Here is a 24163-nt window from a genome sequence, read left to right as displayed (position 1 = left end):
ATCCTTATGCCTTAGGTCAAAACGTCAATTATGAGTCATGGGGTGTATTATGAGCACCGAAATAAGGACTTTACGTGATGAACCAGTCTAGGAAGGCCAGACCTATGAATTGCCGGAGCAGATCTGACCTTAGAAAGCAGTTTGAGCGGTTGCATGGCATGGACTCGCCGAGTCCGATGAACAGACTCGGCGAGTAGCTTGAAGATTGCCTTAGAATGGTCCTGTCCGGGTTATGGGTTGGATCGGTGAGTCAGGGCGAGTTAGAGAGGGTTAACAGGTGGTCTGAGTCGAACTGGGACTCGCCGAGTTGTTCTTCAGACTCGACGAGTTGAGTCGGGGTGGCCCCGCGATTCTTCCAGGAGGAACTCGTCGAGTCAGGGGGGATACTCGACGTGTAGAAAGGGAATCTTAGAGAATTGGTGAGAACGTCTAGACTCGCCGAGTCGCCCTAGCGCTTGCCGAGTCCGGTCAAAGTTGACCGTTGACCGTTGACCGTTGACCAGAGTGGACCTGTGTTGACTTCTTAGGGATAGTCAACATTAGAGATATAATGTGTTAACTAGGGACATATAATGTTATAGGAGGATTAGAGCTCGGAGAATCGGGCACGAGGGATTCCCAGGGTTGTGAGATATCGAGACACGCGAGGTGAGTCTTCTCACTATACTTTACCTTGAGTATGTAACCAAAGTTATGTGACAGAGTATTTGTATGCTATGTATGATATGTGTGGTACTGCATTATTTCTATGTGATTTATGTTGTGCCTGTTTGCAGAGTTGGAACCGAAGGGTTCCTAGAGTTAGAACCTGAGGGTTCACAGAGTTGGGTGCACGGACCCATAAAGTTATAGCCTCGAGTGGCTTATATGTGTTATATGTGTGGTATTTTGGGGAACTCACTAAGCTTCGTGCTTACAGTGTTTGTGTTATGTTGTTTCAGGTTTCTTTCAGTATCACGGGACGGCACTGGCTTGATTATACAGACCAGAGAAGGAGTCATGATTTGGAGGATCCTGGTTTTCTATATAAGTGAAAATAGAGTTCCGTTTTGTAATTCGATTATGAATGAGATTTTTAAACAAGTATATTTAAGAATAAAATGATTATCTTAAACGAAAATTTGTTTTGAAATTTACGGTGTTACACATTCTTTATCTGTGAAATGTGTTGAATATCCCTTGTTATAGATCTGAGAGACGCTTAACAAATTGTGCTTTAACTCAGGCGCAGAATTGACATTCTCGAAACTCAGCACTCCATTTGAAACAGTTCCTTTCTGAGTGATTTTTCCGCCATCTCCTCCCGCAAAGGAAACATATCCCCCATTAAAATTGTTAATGTTGTGCAGTTGGGAGATGTCTCCTGTCATGTGTCTGGAACAAACGTTGTCGACATACCAAGGTCTGGCGACATTCCTCCGTAGCTGTTCCTGCACAATAAGCGACATTTATTAAGTTTTGGGAACCCAGGTTATTCAGAGGAAGACGATGATTTGGCAATTATAGATTTGGGCACCCATTTGTAGTTAGGTTTTGAAATATTTACAGGTGAATTAGGAACAATTTCTTATTCTTTGAGCGCTTAGATTTTCGGCTACGAGTAGTCGAAGATCCAGACGCACCCTTTGACGATATAGACCTAGGCTCAGCCATAGTAGATTTCAGAAATGCACCTGTAGCAGATTTATATAAAACCTGTTTTTTCGGTTTAGGATTTGCCATTTTCTCATTATTATGAGTTTTCCAATCATCTTCACGAAGACGAGATCTCGAGGAATTTCTAGTTAAAGACCTTCCTCGAGACTCATTTTCTTTTCTCAGTGTTGAAATGTACAAACATTCTATTGGAACAATTCGAGCAATATGACCGGCAGTACCACAGTTAAACCAAACTTGTTTATTTTCAGAAGACTTGGTACTGCCTTTAACAATTTTCACGCTCTTATTGACCTTCCTTCTATTTCCAGAAATGTAGGTGCATGATTCAGGTTGTGTGACAAACGTGGATGAGGTGGAAGTGCTAGTGACAAATTCAGATTTAGTAGAATTCACAAAAATAACACCACAATTATCAGAAGTTTTAATGTTTGACACCACATTATCAACAAGTAAAACATCAGTCTTAACATCAAAAACAATTTCATCATCTTTTGAAAAAGGAACACCAAATTTCGACACACAATTATTATCAGATTCAATTCTTCCATTTTCCTACCTTTCTTGGCTTACTGATGAATCTGCATCGGAAGTAGAAACGTTAGTATCTAAATTCCTAGCACTAAAATTTGTTGCCTGTTCAGCAGCTGATTTACCATAAACCATAAATGGTTCAGGGTGAATCTCAGCTTGAGTTAATGGAGAAGCAAGATAATTGTGATTGAATGGGGGAGGGACACTCTCATAACCTATTCCTAATTGTTTCTAGTCCTTCAATTTCATTTGGTGTTCAATTATCGTTGCAACCTTTTCACTTGACACATCGATTTTTTTAAAGTTAAATTCAGCATTTGCAAAACGAGTCTTCAATGTGTCAAGCTCTGCAGTCACAACATCAAGCTCTTTCTTAAGATATTTGTAGTTGACACATTTGTTGATGTACTCTTCTTGCAATTTATCAAAATCACTAGTCTTGGCCTCTAGTTGTTCTTTTAAAGGTTTCTGGCCTTTTCTAAGTTGGCACCCCTCATATTTCAAGTCCTCGTTCTCTCTCTTTATTATTTCAATTTGTTCACGCAAAAATTTTATGGTATTAATATAAGATTGAGAGCAAATATTTTCACTGACCTATGGCTTTGCAGGCTCTGGGGTACTTTGAACCATGAAAGCAATCTGGAGTGCCATCGTTTCCTCTTCTGGATCCATCTCAGTTTCCCGTTCTTCATTGTCATTGATCTGGGCAATATGCGCATTTTCAGGTTCTGAGATGTTTAGAGCCGGAATTTGGTCATCCCAGTCAAATGACTGTGCTACCACAACACGATTTGCAGTTTGATTACTAGTTGTAGCTCCCCTATTGTTACTTACTGGCACCATTGATCTTTCATTTCTCTCTCTTCTGTCAGGTTTTGGGCAATCACTGGCAAAATGGCCAGGTTCATGGCAGTTAAAGCAACGGAGTTTGCCTTTGTTAAACCCCACCTTCTTTTCTGCATTCATACCCCAGTTATTTTTGCCAGTCTTTTTGGAGAATTGTTTTGCCCGGAACACTGCCATAGCGATTTTCCAAGTAATATCCATTTCCTCAGCATCTTTAGGACGAATTTGATCCAAATCAGCAAAAGACAATCGAGGAGGTAGCTCGCCTGCTACAAAAGCATTATAACAATTGACAAGACCGGTCGCAAGAGCCAAATTTTCTTCATTCTCCTTGGGCGGAAGATTTGAAGCAGAGATTGGAGCAGACCCAGAAACAGATGTCTTTGATGAAGAAGCAACTTGTGGATAGGATACTAGACTTTGAGCACCTTGCATAACATATGATGATGATTGGGGAGCAATAACTAGTTGGGCTTGAGGATATGTGAATGATGAGAAACCATAATTGGATTGAACTCCAAGATTACCAGTGGAGTACGAATTGACATGATTGATTTCTCTTTGCTTGTCATCCAAATCACAAGCTTTAATTATTGCCATGGTTTCAGCTAGACTAAGACAATTGAGATCCTTTGTTTTCTTGATAACATCAACATTCATATCCCATGTCTTAGGCAGAGAATTGAGAAGCTTCTTGTTGATTTCGGATTTGGTTACCAATATTCCTATAGAATTCATCTCAGTTGTTAGAGTAATGAACCTCTGCAGTTGAGCTTCAAGAGATTCTCCCAAGATATGATTAAATATATTGAACTTTTGTCTCAACATATCCTGGCAACTTTCTTTCATGTCTTCATTTTCTTCATACACTTCAATTAATGCCTCCCATAGAGCTTTGGTAGATTCTATTCCTGAAAACCCTGAGCAATATCTGGTGAAAGAGCCATAGTGATTGTAGCGAGAGCTCTTTCTTGCTCTTCAACCTTCGTAAAATCTTGATCAATATAGTCTTCAATATCTTTATCAACAACTGTTCCATTTTCTAGAATTAAGGTGATCCTAACAGGTCCTTTCAGAATGCTTCGCCAAACCTTTAAGTCCTTCATTTTGATATATTTCTCCATCCGATATTTCCATTCCAGGAAAACTTTAGCAGATAACAGACGAGGAATTCGAGTGGTTGTTCCCATTATGGAATCCAGTTCATGATGAATTGTTATGTTTTGTGAGTCCATTTTAATTTTCTGAATTTTTTAATTATTTTTTATAATTAACTTGAAGAACCAAGAATTAAACGAAAATTAAATCAAGAAGATTGTTTACGGCCAAGAGTTTAAGGTCGTAATCAGTGTACAACTGGGGTTTACGGGGCGTATATAAGTTTCCGGTCTTTGCAGTTTACGGTCTTAGAGGATGAGCAGTTTACGGTCTTTGCAGATTTAATAGATTACGGTTGTGAAAGGTGTTTATGGACGTACTCTCTTCAACAACCTCAACCATAAACATCCAGATGTTATGAAAACACAAATCTTTCTAGCAGATTTGATCCCTTTAACCTGAAAATCTTTTAACAGTGAACACGATTGAAATTTGTTTTTAACACCGGATTGCTCTGATACTAATTGAAAGGTCCCTAAAATGATAATCCAAACCAGTGATCAATCAAATATCAATCGAACAGATCAAGAATTGAGTAGAATAAATATTAATCCAAGCATGCACACGTTTTATATCAAATAAACGTCAAATACACCTTGGTTACACTTGGGCCGTAAACTATATGAGACACTCAGTGATTCGTCAACCACCTGACACAACTCTGACAAGACCTATATATAGGGGTAGTTGGCCGTAAGCAGGTTTACAGCCGTAAAACTGTTTACGACCGTACACACATACAAAATCGTAAACAGAGATAAAATAAGCAAAACATGACCATGAACTAAATAAGGCCTATACATATGATTGCCTAGCCCAAACCACATAAGGATCTTCAAAATAATTCATATAATATTTTTATGTTGTGAACAAATATTCGATGATGTTGATTCTATGAAAATGTTCTTTACTTCCTTTAAAATTTTGAAAAAAATTACTATAGTTTTTGGGACACTTCAATATATATAATGTAGTCATATTCAAGTGTAGATTAGAGATCCTGTTTGTATGATCCTCTAGCATGTAGAAGCACATAAGGATCTTCAAAATAATTCATATAATATTTTTAAATAATATCATGCGAAAGATTTTAATGAAAATTTTATAGTTTTGGCACACATGCTCCCACTAAACTCACCTTAGTCCAATGATAGTAATAACACACACTTTCTTACTTCGCTAGATTTCTCCAAGCTTATGCTTCCAAGTCAACACCTAATATGATGATCATCATAACGTTTTTCAAAAGACTCATATACCCTTTTAAGGTTAACTCATCCTTTTAATGCTCAAAACGCTCCTTAACTATTCTAATATGAGTTAAGGAAACCACGGAAGACCAAATGAGTGAAATAGACCCAAGAGACAAGAAAGATACAAAACACAAAATGGGATAGAATGCAGAATGTGCTGTGTTCCACCCACAAATGTGTCGCGTTCTCTCTACAACATAACATGTATTTTTGTTTTATTTCTCATTTAGCTAACCTACTTGTAATTGAACTTCAAAAACAAATCCTATGACTCAAGGGACTTCAAAAGTAGGTTATAACACTTCAAATGAACATAAAATGATACTTAATGGTTCATTTTATTTAATTAAAAATGAATTTCTAAAAACAATCTCACAAACTTCATTTGGAAGCCAAACGAGAGTAAGGATCTCAACTTGCACCAAAAAGCTATGTGTGTATGGTAAATGCAAACAAAAAGACCAAAACTGATTCTTACAACTTCAAATACATAGAATTAAGAAGTCATCAATATTTTTCATGCTACCATTGAGCTCTAAACTTAATATGAACTTAAAAGAAACTTAACTTCTCATAAGAACTTAAGAAACACCAATTCAAGCATAAATCCATAAAGTGACATTGTTTTGGGGATATAAAACATCATTTAATAATGAAAAAAAGTTTATACCATAATTTGATCCACCAAGTTTGGATCTATAAACCTTATAATTAAAAAGACGCAAATCATCACCATGGAAGCTAGATTTGAATCAAACACAAAGTAATCTCACCATAAGTCATAAAGTGTCAAATAGATCATATATTTGAAGTTTAATATATTCACTAAGAATAAAATCAAATCATAACATCATTATATGTGACAACCCAAGTTGTCCCGTTACATATCCCCGTTACCATTAACGGAATATTCCACTGTATAAAAGTTCCGTTAATTAGAGGGCGTCAATTTAATAAACATTCCATTTGCTCATAATTAATATGCCGTTAAGTCGTGACAAAAGGGAATAGAAACACATGACACACATTTCCATTTATTGGGAAAATGTCAAGTTTTATTATTACGACCACTAAATCGGGTGCGACCAAAAGCCCCGTTTAACGGCAATATCGGGTAAAATTCCACTGAGCCCCGACTGAGAAACCCATATAAGGGTGAGTGGAGTCCATTGGAGACTTTTTACACTCTCTCTCTAGACCCGTTTTCGCCCCGAATCCGCAACCAAACGCTTCCAAATTGTAAGTCTGCTTACCCTAGCCTATTCTAAACATATTGATTCATGTTTTTGGACCAAAATTCGGACTTAGAAGCATTGGAAAAGGAGTTTACGGCCTAAGCTCCTCCTTAGGCCGTAAACACCTAAAACAAAGCCAAAACGACCCAAACTTGTCCTCAATGGCTAGGAAATAAATTGAGGTAATAGTCTAGGAGTGTTTAAACACTAAAATGCATGGATTTAGGACTCAAAGAAGAGTTTACGGCCCAAGCACAAGCTTAGGCCGTAAACTCCTCAAAACCATGTCAAAAGTGCCCCAAAACACTCCTAAACTCATCCTAGGGCTTATTACATAATTTAGGGACTTATCCTCTTGATTTTAAACCATTGAAACACTCTAAAATGATTAAATGAAAGGAGTTTACGGCTCAGACAAAGGTCAAGTCCGTAAACACCCTTAAACATGCCCAAATTAATTGTTTTGTCCCCCAAATGGCCTTATACACTTACCATAAAATACTAGGAGGGGATTTAAGGGCTTAAACTCAAGGAAATGAGGGATAACTTGGAGTTTACGGCCCAAGCATTTACAAGTTAAACATGCCAGTTATCATATCAATCACATGTGATTGATAACCCGCATGCACAAGATTTTACCACTCTTTACACTGTTTTATCGAGTAGGACACTATAAGGATTTTTACTTGTTTTAAAACTTTTACTTACACTGATTTATCCGAATTCAATCTAAACTGGTTTATGAAAGACTTCCAAGGAATTTTAAACATATTTTACGAAAGGATACAATTTGTGAAATTTTCTGTTCATAAAGGATTTCATCAAAAATTCCCTTTTTTGACGTATATTTTTACGTGTTAATTATTGCCGCTTTGCTTATACTTATTTTATACTCCTACTCTGTAATGCTTTCGCTTATACCTGATGACACTTATACTTATTCACGCTCTTACTTAGCGATGCGATTGTTCTTCACTTATACTTGATAACAACTCTACTTCCCTTATACTTGATACGCCTTTGCTTCACTTATTGTCGCCTCCACTTCATGATACGCTTATACTTGTTCGACACTTCTACTTCACTTGCGACCGCTTCTATTTCACTTGATAGACACTTCTACTTTACAAGGATCACTTTTACTTGAAACGCACTCAGTCTTAGTCAGATGTATGTCTGTACTTATATAAGTATATATAAGTAATGATTGAAAGACTTAGGAAGGCTTGTCTACCCTATTTCCTTTTCTTCGTTGAGATGTGGTCTGGTGGGATCGGGTAGCCGTCCGAAGGTCGTTTGGTTCATTAGTTATATACTATGTATATGAGTATGGACATACAGGAAATTCTCTAGTCGAGTCAGTTAAGAGTCTCTACCTCTATTCTACACTTACTTAGAAACACACTACCCACTGTTTGGAAGTCTCTACCTCTAGTATATCACTTTCATTGGATACCCACTATTTGGGATGCATCTTCAGGACACGGCCTTCTCCGTCGTCCAGTTGGTAACCAGAGTCTCCTGTAGGGAGAGCGGACATTATGTGTATAGATCTATACGGGATTGACACCCCCGCACCCTGACTGCTAGCTACAGTCCACGGCTCACCAAGCCAAGGGGTGACAAATGTCACATTATGTAGATGCTTGTAGGGCGTCTGGAACTCTAGTCAGTATGGTTACGAGTATCCTGGGTTACCTTATAATTCATGGCTTTAAGGTAACGGTATTTTCGTCAGCAATTTACACTGTATGCTGATGTCACTTTTCAGAGTCACACTGTTTTGACCTTGCTAGACGTATCTTTCATTTGATACTGTCTGGGGTCTGTAGTCTCTGTTTTGACCTTGCTAGACGTATCTTTCATTCGATACTGTCTGGGGTCTGTAGTCTTTGTTTTGACCTTGCGAGATGTACCTTTCATTTGGTATCGTCGTCGGTCTATATTCACTGTTTTAGACCTTACTAGTTGTACCTTGCATTTGGTACCTTCTGGGGTCTGTGTCTCCACTTGTTAGACTATAGCAGGCATATCATTCGGTTGATACCTTCCTGGAGTCTATGGTTTCTTGCCTTAGTCAGCAGTCCTCACTGTTGAGGCATATGATATTCCCTGATGTCGTTTGCTTTCCTCAATATTCAAATTCAGTATTTTGATAATGATAGCAACTTAGGGAAAACTACTTTTTACCACTCATCACTGACCAGTCTTGGTAGAAGGCTGCTTTATTTAAAGAAAATATAGGATTTTCTGGAAAAGACTCTAATACACTGAAACCTCTTAAACTATTACTTTATTAAGTTATTTGAATGAAATGTCACTAAATGCTTATGAACTCCCCAGCATTTGTAAAAATGCTGATACTCGCTTTTCAAATAACTTGTAATCTCAGGTCAGCAATTAGACAGGTACATCCCCTGGAGCTGCTGATGAAGATAGCTTAAGTACCTTGCTGCACTTTATATATTTTGCTTGTATTACTTTGATACTATGTAATCTAACCATGTAAAATTATTACTATTAATGCAATGTCTTGTTGTACTTTGATTACTATATTCATGTGTTGTGATACTTGACATGACGTCATCCACCCCAGAACGTTTCCGCCGTTCCAGTTTTGGGGTGTGACAGATTGGTATCAGAGCATTATTTATAGTGAGCTAAGTATATCAATTCATAAAAGATATACAGCCTATAAATACAATGGGATAAAACACTCTGACCAAGAATTATACTTTAAAATATAACCATATTTTACCAATGTATAATAACATCCAGAATCTAAACACTCGAACAAAAGTATCACAAGAAGAACAATAATAAAAGTCTTCGGATGTTGAGCACTACAGTCAAACCTGGGCAGTTATGTAATCGTAAGCTGGGATAAATGTAACCTGATCAACTACATTTATCCGAGATGCGATGAATGTGTGCTCGGGAGTGAGAGTGGTGTGCAGCAGGTCTGAAACTTACCAAATAGGAATTCTAGAGCCAAACATAAAGTTAAAATACTATGGGAGTATTTTAGAACGCTAAAAGATTCACACTAATCCCAGAAGTCATATTCAGAAGATAAGAAAACAAACAAGAGTTAAAATACCATATGGGTGTTTTAGGAAACATAAGCAACCTTGCGTGAATAACTAAAAAGATCCTTATTGATATACCTACAACTACAGAGGATATACTTCCAAGATTTTATATAATAAGGATCCCATAGGCTAAGAATGTGTGGTTTCGCTCTTTTTCCTTTTCCTCGTTGGGATGTGGTCCTAGAGTAGTATCACATATTCAAAGGCCTATCGGATCTAAGCTATATAGGATTTGTATACCCTGTGTAATCGTAGCAGGACTCGATATGGATCATACAGTGAAATGTTAATAATCTCTTAGGATTCTTTAGACATTTCCATTCTCGCGCGAACCCTGTAGAAAATCCTACCCACTTCAGTGCTTGACAGAAGAGTTGATTCCGACCCCGAGGAGATTCATTGAGAAGATTTCCTGTTCGGAAATAAATGAACTGGGTCGAGACTATTGAATGCACCAAGTGCCCATATTCTCTTAGGGACAGTGGTGAGAGATTCGCCTAAACTTCGGAGATTCCCAGTCATCCATCAGGAAGTGATGACACCCACAGTTGGAATCAGAAGGAAGGCGGAGTAGAAATTCGATATGTCCATACAAGAAGAGAACCCTAGGAAACTACACAAAGGAAGCCAACGCCGGTTCCAGTCAAAGATACGAGGCAGACCGAGGGAGCTAGTACATGGAACCCGGGAATTGTCTTTTCCTCGTATTCGTCACGATAATTCACCCTTAAAATAATGCAGTTTAGTTAGTTAGTGGTTACACTACTCACGTTATGTGTTAGGTAAATCGTCGTTTCTCGTTGCCAGATACACGATTAGGGCAGATCCCCGCATCTCTAATTGAGAGAATTTTAGCCATCTGCCCTTGTGAGCCTCTCTTTCCACGATTTCGTTCCGAACCGTTCTCAATTCTCTCCAGGCCGGAGAGTGAAACCTTTCCTAGTATAAAGGTAACTTAGTAGGAACGACTCGCATCTTATGGTCTTTTTCCGATATTCATACTCTTACCTTGATTTCCAGGACTACATCATAGGGATGTAGGTCGACACTCAGACAGCCAGTACCCGAGGCACGGGAAAAGTTTATGCCTAATACGTTCAGGACAGAAATGCCCAGGGTTAACCATCGTCTCTCATTACCTTGTATTCCTTCCCGTGTAGGAAAAACCATGCCACCGAAGAAGCGTAACCAATCCGCAAGCAAGAAACCTGCTCTCTTATTCGATGAAGCTACGTTCCAAGCTGCAGTTTCAGCAGTCGTAGCAGCTGTCATGGCTCACCTGAATGCTAACACCGCCAATGTTAGCAAGGGCCCTGTCGGGATTTCTAATTCTGGCAATGGACAGCAACAACCAACACTTCCACACTCAGCCACCCAAGAACCTCCACTGAACCCACTAAAGAGAAAACTCAAGATAGAGGAGGGAAGTACCTCGGCTCCAGGACCTTCCGAAGGGCAACGAGCTAAGGCAGTCGATACACCTGTCAATCCTTCCCACCCGACCTCAAGAAGACCATACCTAGGAGACCTTCCCCACTACAGCAAGTACAGCTACCATCATCATGGTTCCTGCCGGGAACTCTATTGTGCTAGGTGCCACATGTTGGGGCATACTGCTCGCGTCTGCAGAACCCTGGTTGAGTTCATTACATCAACCACCAATGTGGCAACCCGTGCAGTTTTCCACCTATGTGGTAAAATGGGACACTTTAAGAGGGACTGCCCAACCAAAGAGAAAGACAAAGACACAGAAGGAGCCTGACACTACTGCTTAGGGAGAAGCAGCAAGGAAACTCGTTAGAGTTTGGTACGTCTCTCGATCTCGAATGACTAAACTAAGAACAATAAAAGACTAATTCAAATATAAATTCTTTCCAGTAAGGCGAAAGTCGCAGCACTGTTATAAAAATTTAAATTCATTAGGTAAAACTATAATGGCTAAACATATACGTTACGGCCATGTATATTTAAGATGGACAGACCTAGAGTGAGCGAATGCCGCCTCATTTCCTGTTCCTCGTTTGGTTGTGGATTTAGGGCGGGGTCGCTCAGTCAACAGTCCTCCCCACCTTAAATATACTTGACTAGTATATGTGAGACGATTATAGAAATGCCTCGTGAGAATCCGTTCAAGAAAAGATACTCTATTCGGAAGCACTTAGAACTCTCTATAGTTCCGCGTCGACTCTAATCGGTCCAAGTATCCGCGTTAGCGATACATAGGACGAAACTCGAGACGCCCAGAAGTTGTGTGCTTGTTCGGCACATGACTCTATCGATCTTCATTATACATCATGTCGGAGTGTGCCAACTTCGACGACTCTATTGAGCATGGTTTAACTTCGTGCAACCATGTGTACATTCTTAGTGCTGTGAGCTTTCCCCATAGCCATATCGGCAAATAAAGGTTCCTCCGAACCCGAACCTAACACAAATAATCACATCTAATGCAATCCGTCAATCGTCCCTCTTATCTCAAACCTTCCGAAGTACCCAAGTGAGGGTACCCCACGCCGTCGACCAACCCCTCGTAGTCAGATGAACACCGACGCGAAGGACATTGCAGATACTTTAGAAGACGACAACCAACCGGAGCATACTCCTTAGATTTCCCTGGGAAACCCGTCGCACCTCGCACATCAGGTTCGCGAGCCCAGAGAATAGAATTCATGAGGCTGACCACTATAACCAGGTATACTGCTAGCATCCATCAAGTATTGGCGGTTAAGCCAAGCATGAGCTCTACCACGAACCTCTCCGCAAAACACCTTCACCCTAATCGATAACATAGGGACCGGAGTCAAGAGAACCACTGCGGGGTGAACTAGTAAAGTCCCGAGTGATGAAGACCCTATACCCACTAGATTTGACCTAGACCGAGAAAACTCAGAACCTTCGGGAGAGTAGTTGCGGTAGATGCTCGCACTACTCATGCACCTCGTCCACCCAGATATAGACAAGTGGTGCTTATCATCCTCCACCCTCTTGCATGGAGGAATTCGTCGTCGCCCAGCAAACGATAAAATGCATTCTCTAAAGTGAACACTAGGATACCGAGAACCACAGGATAACCTTCGCAGCCAAGAATACTTGGCCAAGTGCGAAGGTAGTTGCGTTAAATCTCATGACCCGAATCCCGAAGAGGTTATAGACTTGACACCAGTCCTGGTGTTAGTCGAAGGGTTATGCAGGAGCATGCACTTTCCAAACTAGAATAAACCACAGTCTTAGAGATTCCTTGGACTAATAGGTGTTCCACGAATACTATCTCACACAGAGATAGTACAACCACCTCCCGAGATAGTCCAACACTCGTCTGGTGAAACCCTATCTCCCCGACCCTCAGGGCTTCCGTAACTCAAGGTTCGTTAGTGCAGGTCCATTTTGCACAATGCTTGAGATAGAAACTCTACAGCAAACCGATGACCATAGTCACGCCACCCACTCGACGATCTAGAAAGCCTCTATCAGCCAGTTGGCAGAAAACACGAAATTGAATACCACTTGAGATTCTAAGAACCAACCTGAAGGACTACACTACCAGTACGAGAGAGAACGTTAGGAACTTCGGAATGGCGATCACGCCAGTGATGATCTTGCCATAGAAGTACACTATGCTCTAAGTACTGAAAAGCTCTACCCTTCCGAGAGCGTAGGACCATCCGAAAATCCTCATGGAGACATGGTCCAACCCTTTTCAGGTCGCTGCTACCTTCGGATATGCCACAAGATTCACACCCGGTCGATCCACTTCTTAGACTTGATACGTAACTTCCCAACAACACTCTTCGTGCCTCAATCATCTTGATAGAATCCATTGAGAACTCTAACCCTATAGATACACCTGTTAGAACCCACTAGTTATCTAGACGGAATCCGCATCCCGTACGTGAAGGTCTGTCTGAAGGACAAGCACAGACTGGATTTCACTTAGGAATGCGAGGAGAACCGTATTGGAAGTACTCCCTTACCTCTACTCGGAAATTCATACCTACTTCCTTGCCTAGACCTGAATTTCAGGACGAAATTCCCTCTAACGGGGGGATGATGTGACAACCCAAGTTGTCCCGTTACATTTCCCCGTTACCGTTAACGGAATATTCCACTGTATAAAAGTTCCGTTAATTAAAGGGTGTCAATTTAATAAACATTCCATTTGCTCATAATTAATATGCCGTTAAGTCGTGACAAAAGGGAATAGAAACACATGACACACATTTCCATTTATTGGGAAAATGTCAAGTTTTATTATTACGACCACTAAATCGGGTGCGACCAAAAGCCCCGTTTAACGACAGTATCGGGTAAAATTCCACTGAGCCCCGACTGAGAAACCCATATAAGGGTGAGTGGAGTCCATTGGAGACTTTTTACACTCTCTCTCTAGACCCGTTTTCGCCCCGAATCCGCAACCAAACGCTTCCAAATTGTAAGTCCGCTTACCCTAGCCTATTCTAAACATATTGATTCATGTTTTTGGACCAAAATTCGGACTTAGAAGCATTGGAAAAGGAGTTTACGGCCTAAGCTCCTCCTTAGGCCGTAAACACCTAAAACAAAGCCAAAACGACCCAAACTTGTCCCCAATGGCTAGGAAATAAATTGAGGTAATAGCCTAGGAGTGTTTAAACACTAAAATGCATGGATTTGGGACTCAAAGAAGAGTTTATGGCCCAAGCACAAGCTTAGGCCGTAAACTCCTCAAAACCATGTCAAAAGTGCCCCAAAACACTCCCAAACTCATCCTAGGGCTTATTACATAATTTAGGAACTTATCCTCTTGAGTTTAAACCATTGAAACACTCTAAAATGATTAACTGAAAGGAGTTTATGGCCCAGACAAAGGTCAAGGCCGTAAACACCCTTAAACATGCCCAAATTAATTGTTTTGTCCCCCAAATGGCCTTATACACTTACCATAAAATACTAGGAGGGGATTTAAGGGCTTAAACTCAAGGAAATGAGGGATAACTTGGAGTTTACGGCCCAAGCATTTATCTAGGCCATAAACTCCCCAAAACCTACTCAAATGTTGGTTTTAATCACCCAAAATAGCATCAAACATCATAGAAAAAAATTCTAGAAAGGCAATAGGGGCTTTAAACTTCCCAAAACTCTAAGGATTAGAGTTTACGGCCGTAAACTCCTTTGGGAGGGGACCTTTGGCCGTAAACTCATAGAACATGCCCTTAGACGCCTCAAACCCACTCATGCCTTTTAGGAAAAGTGCTTGGAATAATTCTATGAACAAGCTAGAAGTATCAAACACCCAAGAATATGACCTTGGGAGTTTACGGCCATAAACTCCCTTAGGTTAGGCCGTAAACTCCTTGTTTGGTCCATGTTGATGCTTTAAATCCATTCACACACTTGATATTTGAGTTTAGCAAAGTTCCACAACTGATAGGAGACCCTTAACACCCTTAAACGCTACCCGGGACCCCAAACACTCAACCAAAAGTGTTTTCCGCTCCTTTGAGTGTGTATAATTGTTTAAATAGTATATTATATGCTAATTGTATGTGAACATATGTTATCATATGTTAAATAGGTCATAGTGTGTGTTCAAGTCCTTGCGTGACACCGAACGCCCAAACGGCACTTCCGTCAGACCTACTTACACCAGGTGAGTTCATACCCCTGAATGAACCTTTTAAATTCTTTTAAATGTTTTATAGTGGGATTACAAGTTAAACATGCCAGTTATCATATCAATCACATGTGATTGATAACCCGCATGCACAAGATTTTACCACTCTTTACACTGTTTTATCGAGTAGGACACTATAAGGATTTTTACTTGTTTTAAAACTTTTACTTACACTGATTTATCCGAATTCAATCTAAACTGGTTTATGAAAGACTTCCAAGGAATTTTAAACATATTTTACGAAAGGATACAATTTGTGAAATTTTCTGTTCATAAAGGATTTTCATCAAAAATTCCCTTTTTTGACGTATATTTTTACGTGTTAATTATTGCCGCTTTGCTTATACTTATTTTATACTCCTACTCTGTAATGCTTTCGCTTATACCTGATGACACTTATACTTATTCACGCTCTTACTTAGCGATGCGATTGTTCTTCACTTATACTTGATAACAACTCTACTTCCCTTATACTTGATACGCCTTTGCTTCACTTATTGTCGCCTCCACTTCATGATACGCTTATACTTGTTCGACACTTCTACTTCACTTGCGACCGCTTCTATTTCACTTGATAGACACTTCTACTTTACAAGGATCACTTTTACTTGAAATGCACTCAGTCTTAGTCAGATGTATGTCTGTACTTATATAAGTATATATAAGTAATGATTGAAAGACTTAGGAAGGCTTGTCTACCCTATTTCCTTTTCTTCGTTGAGATGTGGTCTGGTGGGATCGGGTAGCCGTCCGAAGGTCGTTTGGTTCATTAGTTATATACTATGTATATGAGTATGGACATACAGGAAATTCTCTAGTCGAGTCAGTTAAGAGTCTCTACCTCTATTCTACACTTACTTAGAAACACACTACCCACTGTTTGGAAGTCTCTACCTCTAGTATATCACTTTCATTGGATACCCACTATTTGGGATGCATCTTCAGGACACGGCCTTCTCCGTCGTCCAGTTGGTAACCAGAGTCTCCTGTAGGGAGAGCGGACATTATGTGTATAGATCTATACGGGATTGACACCCCCGCACCCTGACTGCTAGCTACAGTCCACGGCTCACCAAGCCAAGGGGTGACAAATGTCACATTATGTAGATGCTTGTAGGGCGTCTGGAACTCTAGTCAGTATGGTTACGAGTATCCTGGGTTACCTTATAATTCATGGCTTTAAGGTAACGGTATTTTCGTCAGCAATTTACACTGTATGCTGATGTCACTTTTCAGAGTCACACTGTTTTGACCTTGCTAGACGTATCTTTCATTTGATACTGTCTGGGGTCTGTAGTCTCTGTTTTGACCTTGCTAGACGTATCTTTCATTCGATACTGTCTGGGGTCTGTAGTCTTTGTTTTGACCTTGCGAGATGTACCTTTCATTTGGTATCGTCGTCGGTCTATATTCACTGTTTTAGACCTTACTAGTTGTACCTTGCATTTGGTACCTTCTGGGGTCTGTGTCTCCACTTGTTAGACTATAGCAGGCATATCATTCGGTTGATACCTTCCTGGAGTCTATGGTTTCTTGCCTTAGTCAGCAGTCCTCACTGTTGAGGCATATGATATTCCCTGATGTCGTTTGCTTTCCTCAATATTCAAATTCAGTATTTTGATAATGATAGCAACTTAGGGAAAACTACTTTTTACCACTCATCACTGACCAGTCTTGGTAGAAGGCTGCTTTATTTAAAGAAAATATAGGATTTTCTGGAAAAGACTCTAATACACTGAAACCTCTTAAACTATTACTTTATTAAGTTATTTGAATGAAATGTCACTAAATGCTTATGAACTCACCAGCATTTGTAAAAATGCTGATACTCGCTTTTCAAATAACTTGTAATCTCAGGTCAGCAATTAGACAGGTACATCCCCTGGAGCTGCTGATGAAGATAGCTTAAGTACCTTGCTGCACTTTATATATTTTGCTTGTATTACTTTGATACTATGTAATGTAACCATGTAAAATTATTACTATTAATGCAATGTCTTGCTGTACTTTGATTACTATATTCATGTGTTGTGATACTTGACATGACGTCATCCACCCCAGAACGTTTCCGTCGTTCCGGTTTTGGGGTGTGACATTATAAATCATGAAATTTGAATTTCGAGAACCTGGGGTTTGAAAACCCAATTTAACAGCACCGAATCTCCAAATATACCATCTATTTACTAGTTGAAGAATGGAGATGGATCAAGGAATGAAAATAAAAAATTAAACCAATATGAACTCTCTACTTTATAAGGTAATTTTAGATGTTCATATCCCATAAAAACCATAAATGAAAATGAAGAAGAAAAGTGGAAGAGAACTACCTTCTAAACAAGGTGATGTAGGGACTTGTGCAAGACTTTTAACAATTGACTTGAGACCTTCAAACACCATGGAAAAGGGAAGAAAATTGTTCTCCATGAGCCTTTAATGGTTGAAACCTTTCCTAAGGAAGAACCGGTGAGAGGATGGTGTCAAATAACTCAATTGTGGTTATTTATGCAACTATAGCCCCTTTATACAAAGATTCATTCATAATGGATCCAAAAAGAACTAAAACTTAGAAATTGTTCACATATGGTCCTTCCTTATATAAAGGTATAAAGACTTGGTCCTACTCACCCACTTTGTCTAGATTTAATCAAATGCAACCTTTTATCAACATGACATAAATAGCCCTTCTATGAAAAATAATTTACACCGATGGCCACCCATGCTTATCATGACATCTCAAAACATGTTCAGAAGTTCAACCTCCATGTCAATTCCTTATCTTTTATTCCATATATGCAATTATAGGCATTTAATGATCCTTAGTGATATAACTCCATGAAGGAGGAACACCAAGGACTTATCGGCAACAAAATTTTGGTGTTAATTCGATAACCGAAGGGAGTGAATGTTATTAATTTCATTTGGTGGTCTAAAACAAAACATAATTAGGATGTCACTCTAGCTCGATATAAAGCTAGACTTGTTTCAAATGATCATATTTAATGACCAAACAATGACTATGACAAGACCTTGAACCCCATGGTCAAACCTAATACCATTCACAATGTTCTTAGCTCCTAATATCTCAAAGTTGGCTTGTTTGAAAGAAAGAAGTAAATAATACAATTCTTCATTGCCACCTTCAGAAGACAATCTATATGCAAAAATCATAGGGTCTTCAAGATAAAAACTTCCCAAATTCTGTTTGTATTATTTAATGATCTCTATACAGTCTCAAGCAAGCACCACATGCTTGGTTTCACCGATTCAATCAAATTATTTCTCATCTCGGCTTCGTACATAGTCGATGTGATTCTTTATTATTTAATTATAATTAGGGGCCACACACATCATATTTAGTATTATTTGTTGATGATATAATTTTGACTTTTACGTCCTCTGTGTTTGTATAGAAAATAACAATTACATTAGAAAACAAGTTATTCATGACTGACCTCAAGGATCTAAACTATGTTCTTCACATTTGTGTTACTCGAGACCACAATGGCATGTTTCTATATTAGAAAAAATATTCCCTTGATATTATTGAACGGGAAAACATGTTATCTTGTAACCCGGATTAGATATCTACATATACTCTCGCCAAACTGGATGAATTTGTCATCCTAGTATCAAATTTGACTATGTATTGGGGCTTGGTTGGGCTACTACAATACCTCAATGTTTTCCGAGCGAAACATTACTTATGTCATTCAATATATTTGACATGATCCTTGAGAACCTCACTTCATGGATCCTAAGAGGATTTTATGTTATGTCTACAGTACAACCATATTTGGTTCGTAGTTATGTGCCTCATCCTCTCTTAACATGATTTCGTATTCCAATGTTGACTTGTTTGACATCCATCTCTTGATGATCCACCTCCGATTATTGTGTAAGGGAAATAACCTTCTATTGTGGTCCTCCAAGAGCCAAAAAACTGTCATCCGATCTATTGTCGAAGTTGAATACGGGGCCTGACAAATATTTTTGTTGCTGAAACATGTTGACTTCATAATCGTCTTCTTGAACTTCACAAGCTTTCTGACAGAGCCATTGTCGTATACTATGATAATGTTAGTTTAGTTTACTTATCTAAAACCCATATGCATCATCACCAAATCAAAGACATCGAGACTGGCATCCACTTTAGGAAGGACAAAATAGCTCTTGGCGAACAAGCTCTAGGTGTTATACGTTTCATCATCCTCTCCGTATGTCGATAGTTTCAATAAAGACTTGTCGTCTACCTTATTTTTTTTTTTTTTTTACTTTTGATACATTTTGAATGTTCGCAATAATCACAACAAGCAAGTAGCGAGAGGGGGGGGGGGTAGTATATCATTATATTTGGATTGTATTTATTTTATATTCGTGCCATTGTGTATAGGCTGGCCCATTATATCAAACATGTAATTTACATATATATATATTTTCAATTAAAGTGAGATGACCATTATGAGAAAATAGTTTATTATTACACTTAAGGGTACAAACGAGCCGAGTTGAGTTGAGTTGAGCCCGAGCTTGCTCATGCTCGGCTCGACTCTTTTAAGTTATACGAGGCTTCAGCTTGAAATCAGCTTGATTTGAGCTTTCTTGTATCGAGTTTGGCTCGATCTCATAAAGAATTATACAAGATCGGCTCGGGCTTGAGCTCGACTCGTTTTTTTGTCTAACATGCCTAAATGAGCATAAGCTCGATTCAAGCTCGCTAAGAAGCTCATTTACTAATATCTTATATATATCCCTAATCTCCAAAATAATTTTTATTTTAATATATAAAATACTTATAAATTTTATTATATATAGGCTTGTTTAGGCTCACGAGCCTAACCGAGCGTAGTGATATAGCTTCGAGCTCGAGCTCGTTTAATAAACAGACTTAATATTAAGCTCGAGCTCGGCTCGATCGGGCTCGTTTAAAATCAGTTTCGAGTCGAGCTTTTACCTAGCCGATTCCTAGTAACGCACGAGTAGTTAGGCTGGTTTGCACCCTTAATCACATTGATATTTAAATATAGAGTAAAATGACCCGTAAAATTTAATTGTAAAGTTATATAAAAAATGAAATAAACAATCCATAAACTCCGTAGAAAATGAAAGACTTTAAATAAAAGAAAATAAAAGTAAAAGACAAATATGAAGTAACGTTTTTTCTTTGCATGAGAAAATGGACAAAGCTAAGACCATACGGTGTGAACTATGCTGCATACTACGGTATAATGTGGTATGCGGTAAACACTGCACCGACCCTCTAAAAAAGTGTGGAATGCAAAGATTCTATTACAAGCTTACTGCACGGGAAAAAAATGCTCCTTCAAATGTTGTATTTCATACATAAAAATGTATATTGTGGTGGTTGTGGCATGACACTAATTTTGTGTAAGGTGATAGAAAAAAAAAATGCAATACCAATACAAAAATGTAAGGTATGACATCCACCAATATACCAATATAAGTGTAACATGGGTGAAAGTGGTATAATGTCCCTTTCCAAGTACATTTTTGGGTTTAGTTTTTCTAGCTAGTTCGCTGAACTTAGCATTAAGCAGACACAATCGAGCCAATGCCCACTTTATCTTTGCTAAGCACAAGCTAAAATCTTGTATTCATTATGCTCTCAATGATATCTCTTGGTTGCCTAACCCGCATGCTCCTCCACTCTCTCCCCCACCCTTTCTCTCTCCATAACTAAACCCCTATATAACCCTTCTAACACCAACTACTCTATACTACCCATCACAAACACAATTAATATTCCAACAACCATCATTAGTGTCGATCACCATAATCCATGGCTGTTTCTGGTTTCGAAGGCTTTGAAAAACGACTGGAGCTTCAGTTCTCCAGTCATGATCATGTCATCGGCATCGGCCTCAGGGAACTCGACTTCAAGTCTCTCGAACAAGTTCTTCATCAAGTACAATGTACGGTTGTCTCAGCACTTGGCAACCAACACTTTGATTCATACGTCTTGTCTGAATCCTCACTCTTTGTTTACCCTACCAAGATTATCATCAAAACCTGTGGCACCACTCAACTCTTGAAATCGGTTCAACCATTCATTCATCACGCTAGAACCCTCAACCTTCACATCACGGCTCTTCGTTACACCCGTGGAAGCTTCATTTTTCCACAAGCTCAACCACACCCTCACACCAGTTTCCAAGAAGAAATAGTGTACTTGGAGGATAGCATCCCCGAAAGCCTATGTTACAGAAAAGCCTCTGTAATTCCCTCAAAACTCACGTCTCACTCATGGCATGTGTTTTCTGCCGGAGCTGTTGAATACTCCGATGACGTATCACTAGACTTATATACTGTCGAGGTGTGCATGACGGATCTTGATCAATCCCTAGCTCGCAAATTTTTCCGACACCCAAACGACGGAAAGAATGGTGACTCTGCTGGAAGAGAGATGACGGAGATAACAGGCATCAACCGTATTAACCATAATGCTCACATATGTGATTTCGCTTTCGACCCATGCGGGTACTCAATGAATGGCATTGACGGCGACCGTTACTCCACTATTCACGTGACGCCGGAGGATGGTTTTAGCTACGCAAGCTTCGAGTGCGTTGGGTCCATTTACAATGACGACATGGCGGATATGGTGAAAAAAGCCGTGAGAGTTTTTGGTCCAGGGATAGTTTCCGTTGCCACCACCAGCGCCAATCAGGACATGTGTGCACGTATAAAGAGTGCGGTGGAACAGCTTGGGATGAAGTGCCGGAGTTTCAGTATGGATGTGTTCCCAGCTGCCGGGACTGTGGTATTTCAAACGTTCACGAGTCGCCGGAATAGAATATAATAGTAAACGATAAAAGGGGGACAATGGGTGCATGCCGATGACTTGAGGATGATGTGATAATGTTGCATGAGTGATACCAATGTGCATGTCATAGGATGGTGGGGTTGACTTGTGTAGAAAGATATATTAATTAGAGAGGTTGAGGGAGATATCTTGAAATGGCAAAATTGGAGGGGGATGGTGTGTGTGTGTGTTCATCTACATCATGATAATGTACCCCACTTTGGTTTGTCACGCCTAAGATTTTGAGGAATGTGTTTTCGAGTGGAAAATATTTGGTTAATTGTCATATTCTTTTAGTAAAATAGTTTTGTTTTTATGGAATACCGTAAGATTTATCAATGTCATATTTCTATCTTATTTTAGGATTTTAACAATTCAATATGATTTTAGTCAACGGATCGCTTTGTAACAAGCGGATGAATAAAAGAACAAGCAAAATTATCTCATAGTCATTAAGCGAAATTTGATTTAAATCAAACAAGAATGATATAATTGAAGGAACTATATGTAATAGTTATGACAGTTTAAGCCTTCTTGATCACAAGGAGTATGGAGTTTAAGCTCAATGTTGACATGGATTTTTGAATATGTAAGTTGAAGTTTATTTTTAGAAAAGAAAGAGCAATTTAGATGTTTTTTAAACAATTTTAAGTTATTTCTTTAATATGAAATTTTCGAGATTTAGGTAATTTATCAAAACAGACTTTACATATATTTTCATACAAAACAACGACTTAATAATATTGCATTCGCGGGTCAAAAACTAAAAAAGTTTTGACTTAGAAAGTATTGTGTCCCCCGTTAAGTGAAAACTACAAAAGTTTTTTATTCGAGATGTTTATAATATTTATAGTGTTTCAATTAAGAGGCTCCTTTAAATTAGAGTCCCAATTTACCCATGTTGAATGTTGAATACAACAAAACTAGTCACATTATTTTAATCACGTTTGTCGGCTCGTTTTAACTCATTAACAATCGAATACTTATTCAACCAGTTACTAATTGGCACGTAGACAAAAAAAATGGATTTCATAAGCTAGCTCATTATACAATTAAGTTCAGCTAACTACGCATGCATATGCACGAGGGTGACAACACATAGGCGGTATCATAATATATATATATATATATATATATATATATATATATATATATATATATATATATATATATATATATATATATATATATATATATATATATATATATATATAAACATGATCGGGTGATGACTCATTTTAAATTAATGACACCTTAAAAAATTGAAAAAAATTATATAATAAATACAAATCATAAAATCGAACATAGATCTATGTTCAGAAGAAAAAAAATTAGAAAACAAAATTTGGATAATTAAAATTGAATCATTAATCATAATAATGCAAAATAAAAAATTAAAATTAAATCATTGATTAATTTTAATGATGCAATTTTTTTCCAATATTTTTTTATCCCGGACATAGATTTATGCTCGATTTTATGATTTGTATTTTTTTTAGATTTTTTTTAAAATTTTTTAAGATGTCTTCACTCTAAAATGAGTCCTCACAGGAATCGGACCCTATATATATATATATATATATATATATATATATATATATATATATATATATATATATATATATATATACCTTAATGTGTGTTTAACCTTGAGACTTATAAAAGTGACTCGATGATTCGTGAGTCCGACTCGCTGAATAGGGCCGAGTTACCAACATTGATTTAATGAGTAGACTCGACGAGTCAGAGAGGTGACTCGCCGAGTAGGTGCTGGGTAGAGAAACTCTAATTTCCCGGGGGTTGGGGCCTATATAAGGGAACTCATATCCTCATTTGTGGCTCACCTTCACTGAGAGTAAATCCTAACGTCCTTTTGAGCTAGAGAGTGTGAAAGGAGCTAATTTTGGGGTCTTTTGGTA

General features: G+C 38.5%; 1 protein-coding gene across 1 annotated transcript; it reads left to right on the top strand.

Annotated features, from left to right (window-relative positions):
* Nucleotides 1-21082: 21082 nt before the first annotated feature.
* BUD2 (Adenosylmethionine decarboxylase family protein) lies at nucleotides 21083-22583 on the top strand. The gene has a single exon (XM_079007079.1). It carries the CDS (start codon nucleotides 21222-21224, stop codon nucleotides 22239-22241), a length of 1020 nt encoding a protein of 339 aa, XP_078863205.1. The 5' UTR covers nucleotides 21083-21221; the 3' UTR covers nucleotides 22242-22583.
* The last annotated feature ends 1580 nt before the right edge of the window (nucleotides 22584-24163 follow it).

This window comes from Lactuca serriola, chromosome 6 (assembly GCF_051521515.1).
Source record: "Lactuca serriola cultivar US96UC23 chromosome 6, Lser_US96UC23_V15, whole genome shotgun sequence".
NCBI classification, from domain to species: Eukaryota; Viridiplantae; Streptophyta; class Magnoliopsida; order Asterales; family Asteraceae; genus Lactuca; species Lactuca serriola.
This window is presented reverse-complemented; position numbering and strand designations above follow the sequence as displayed.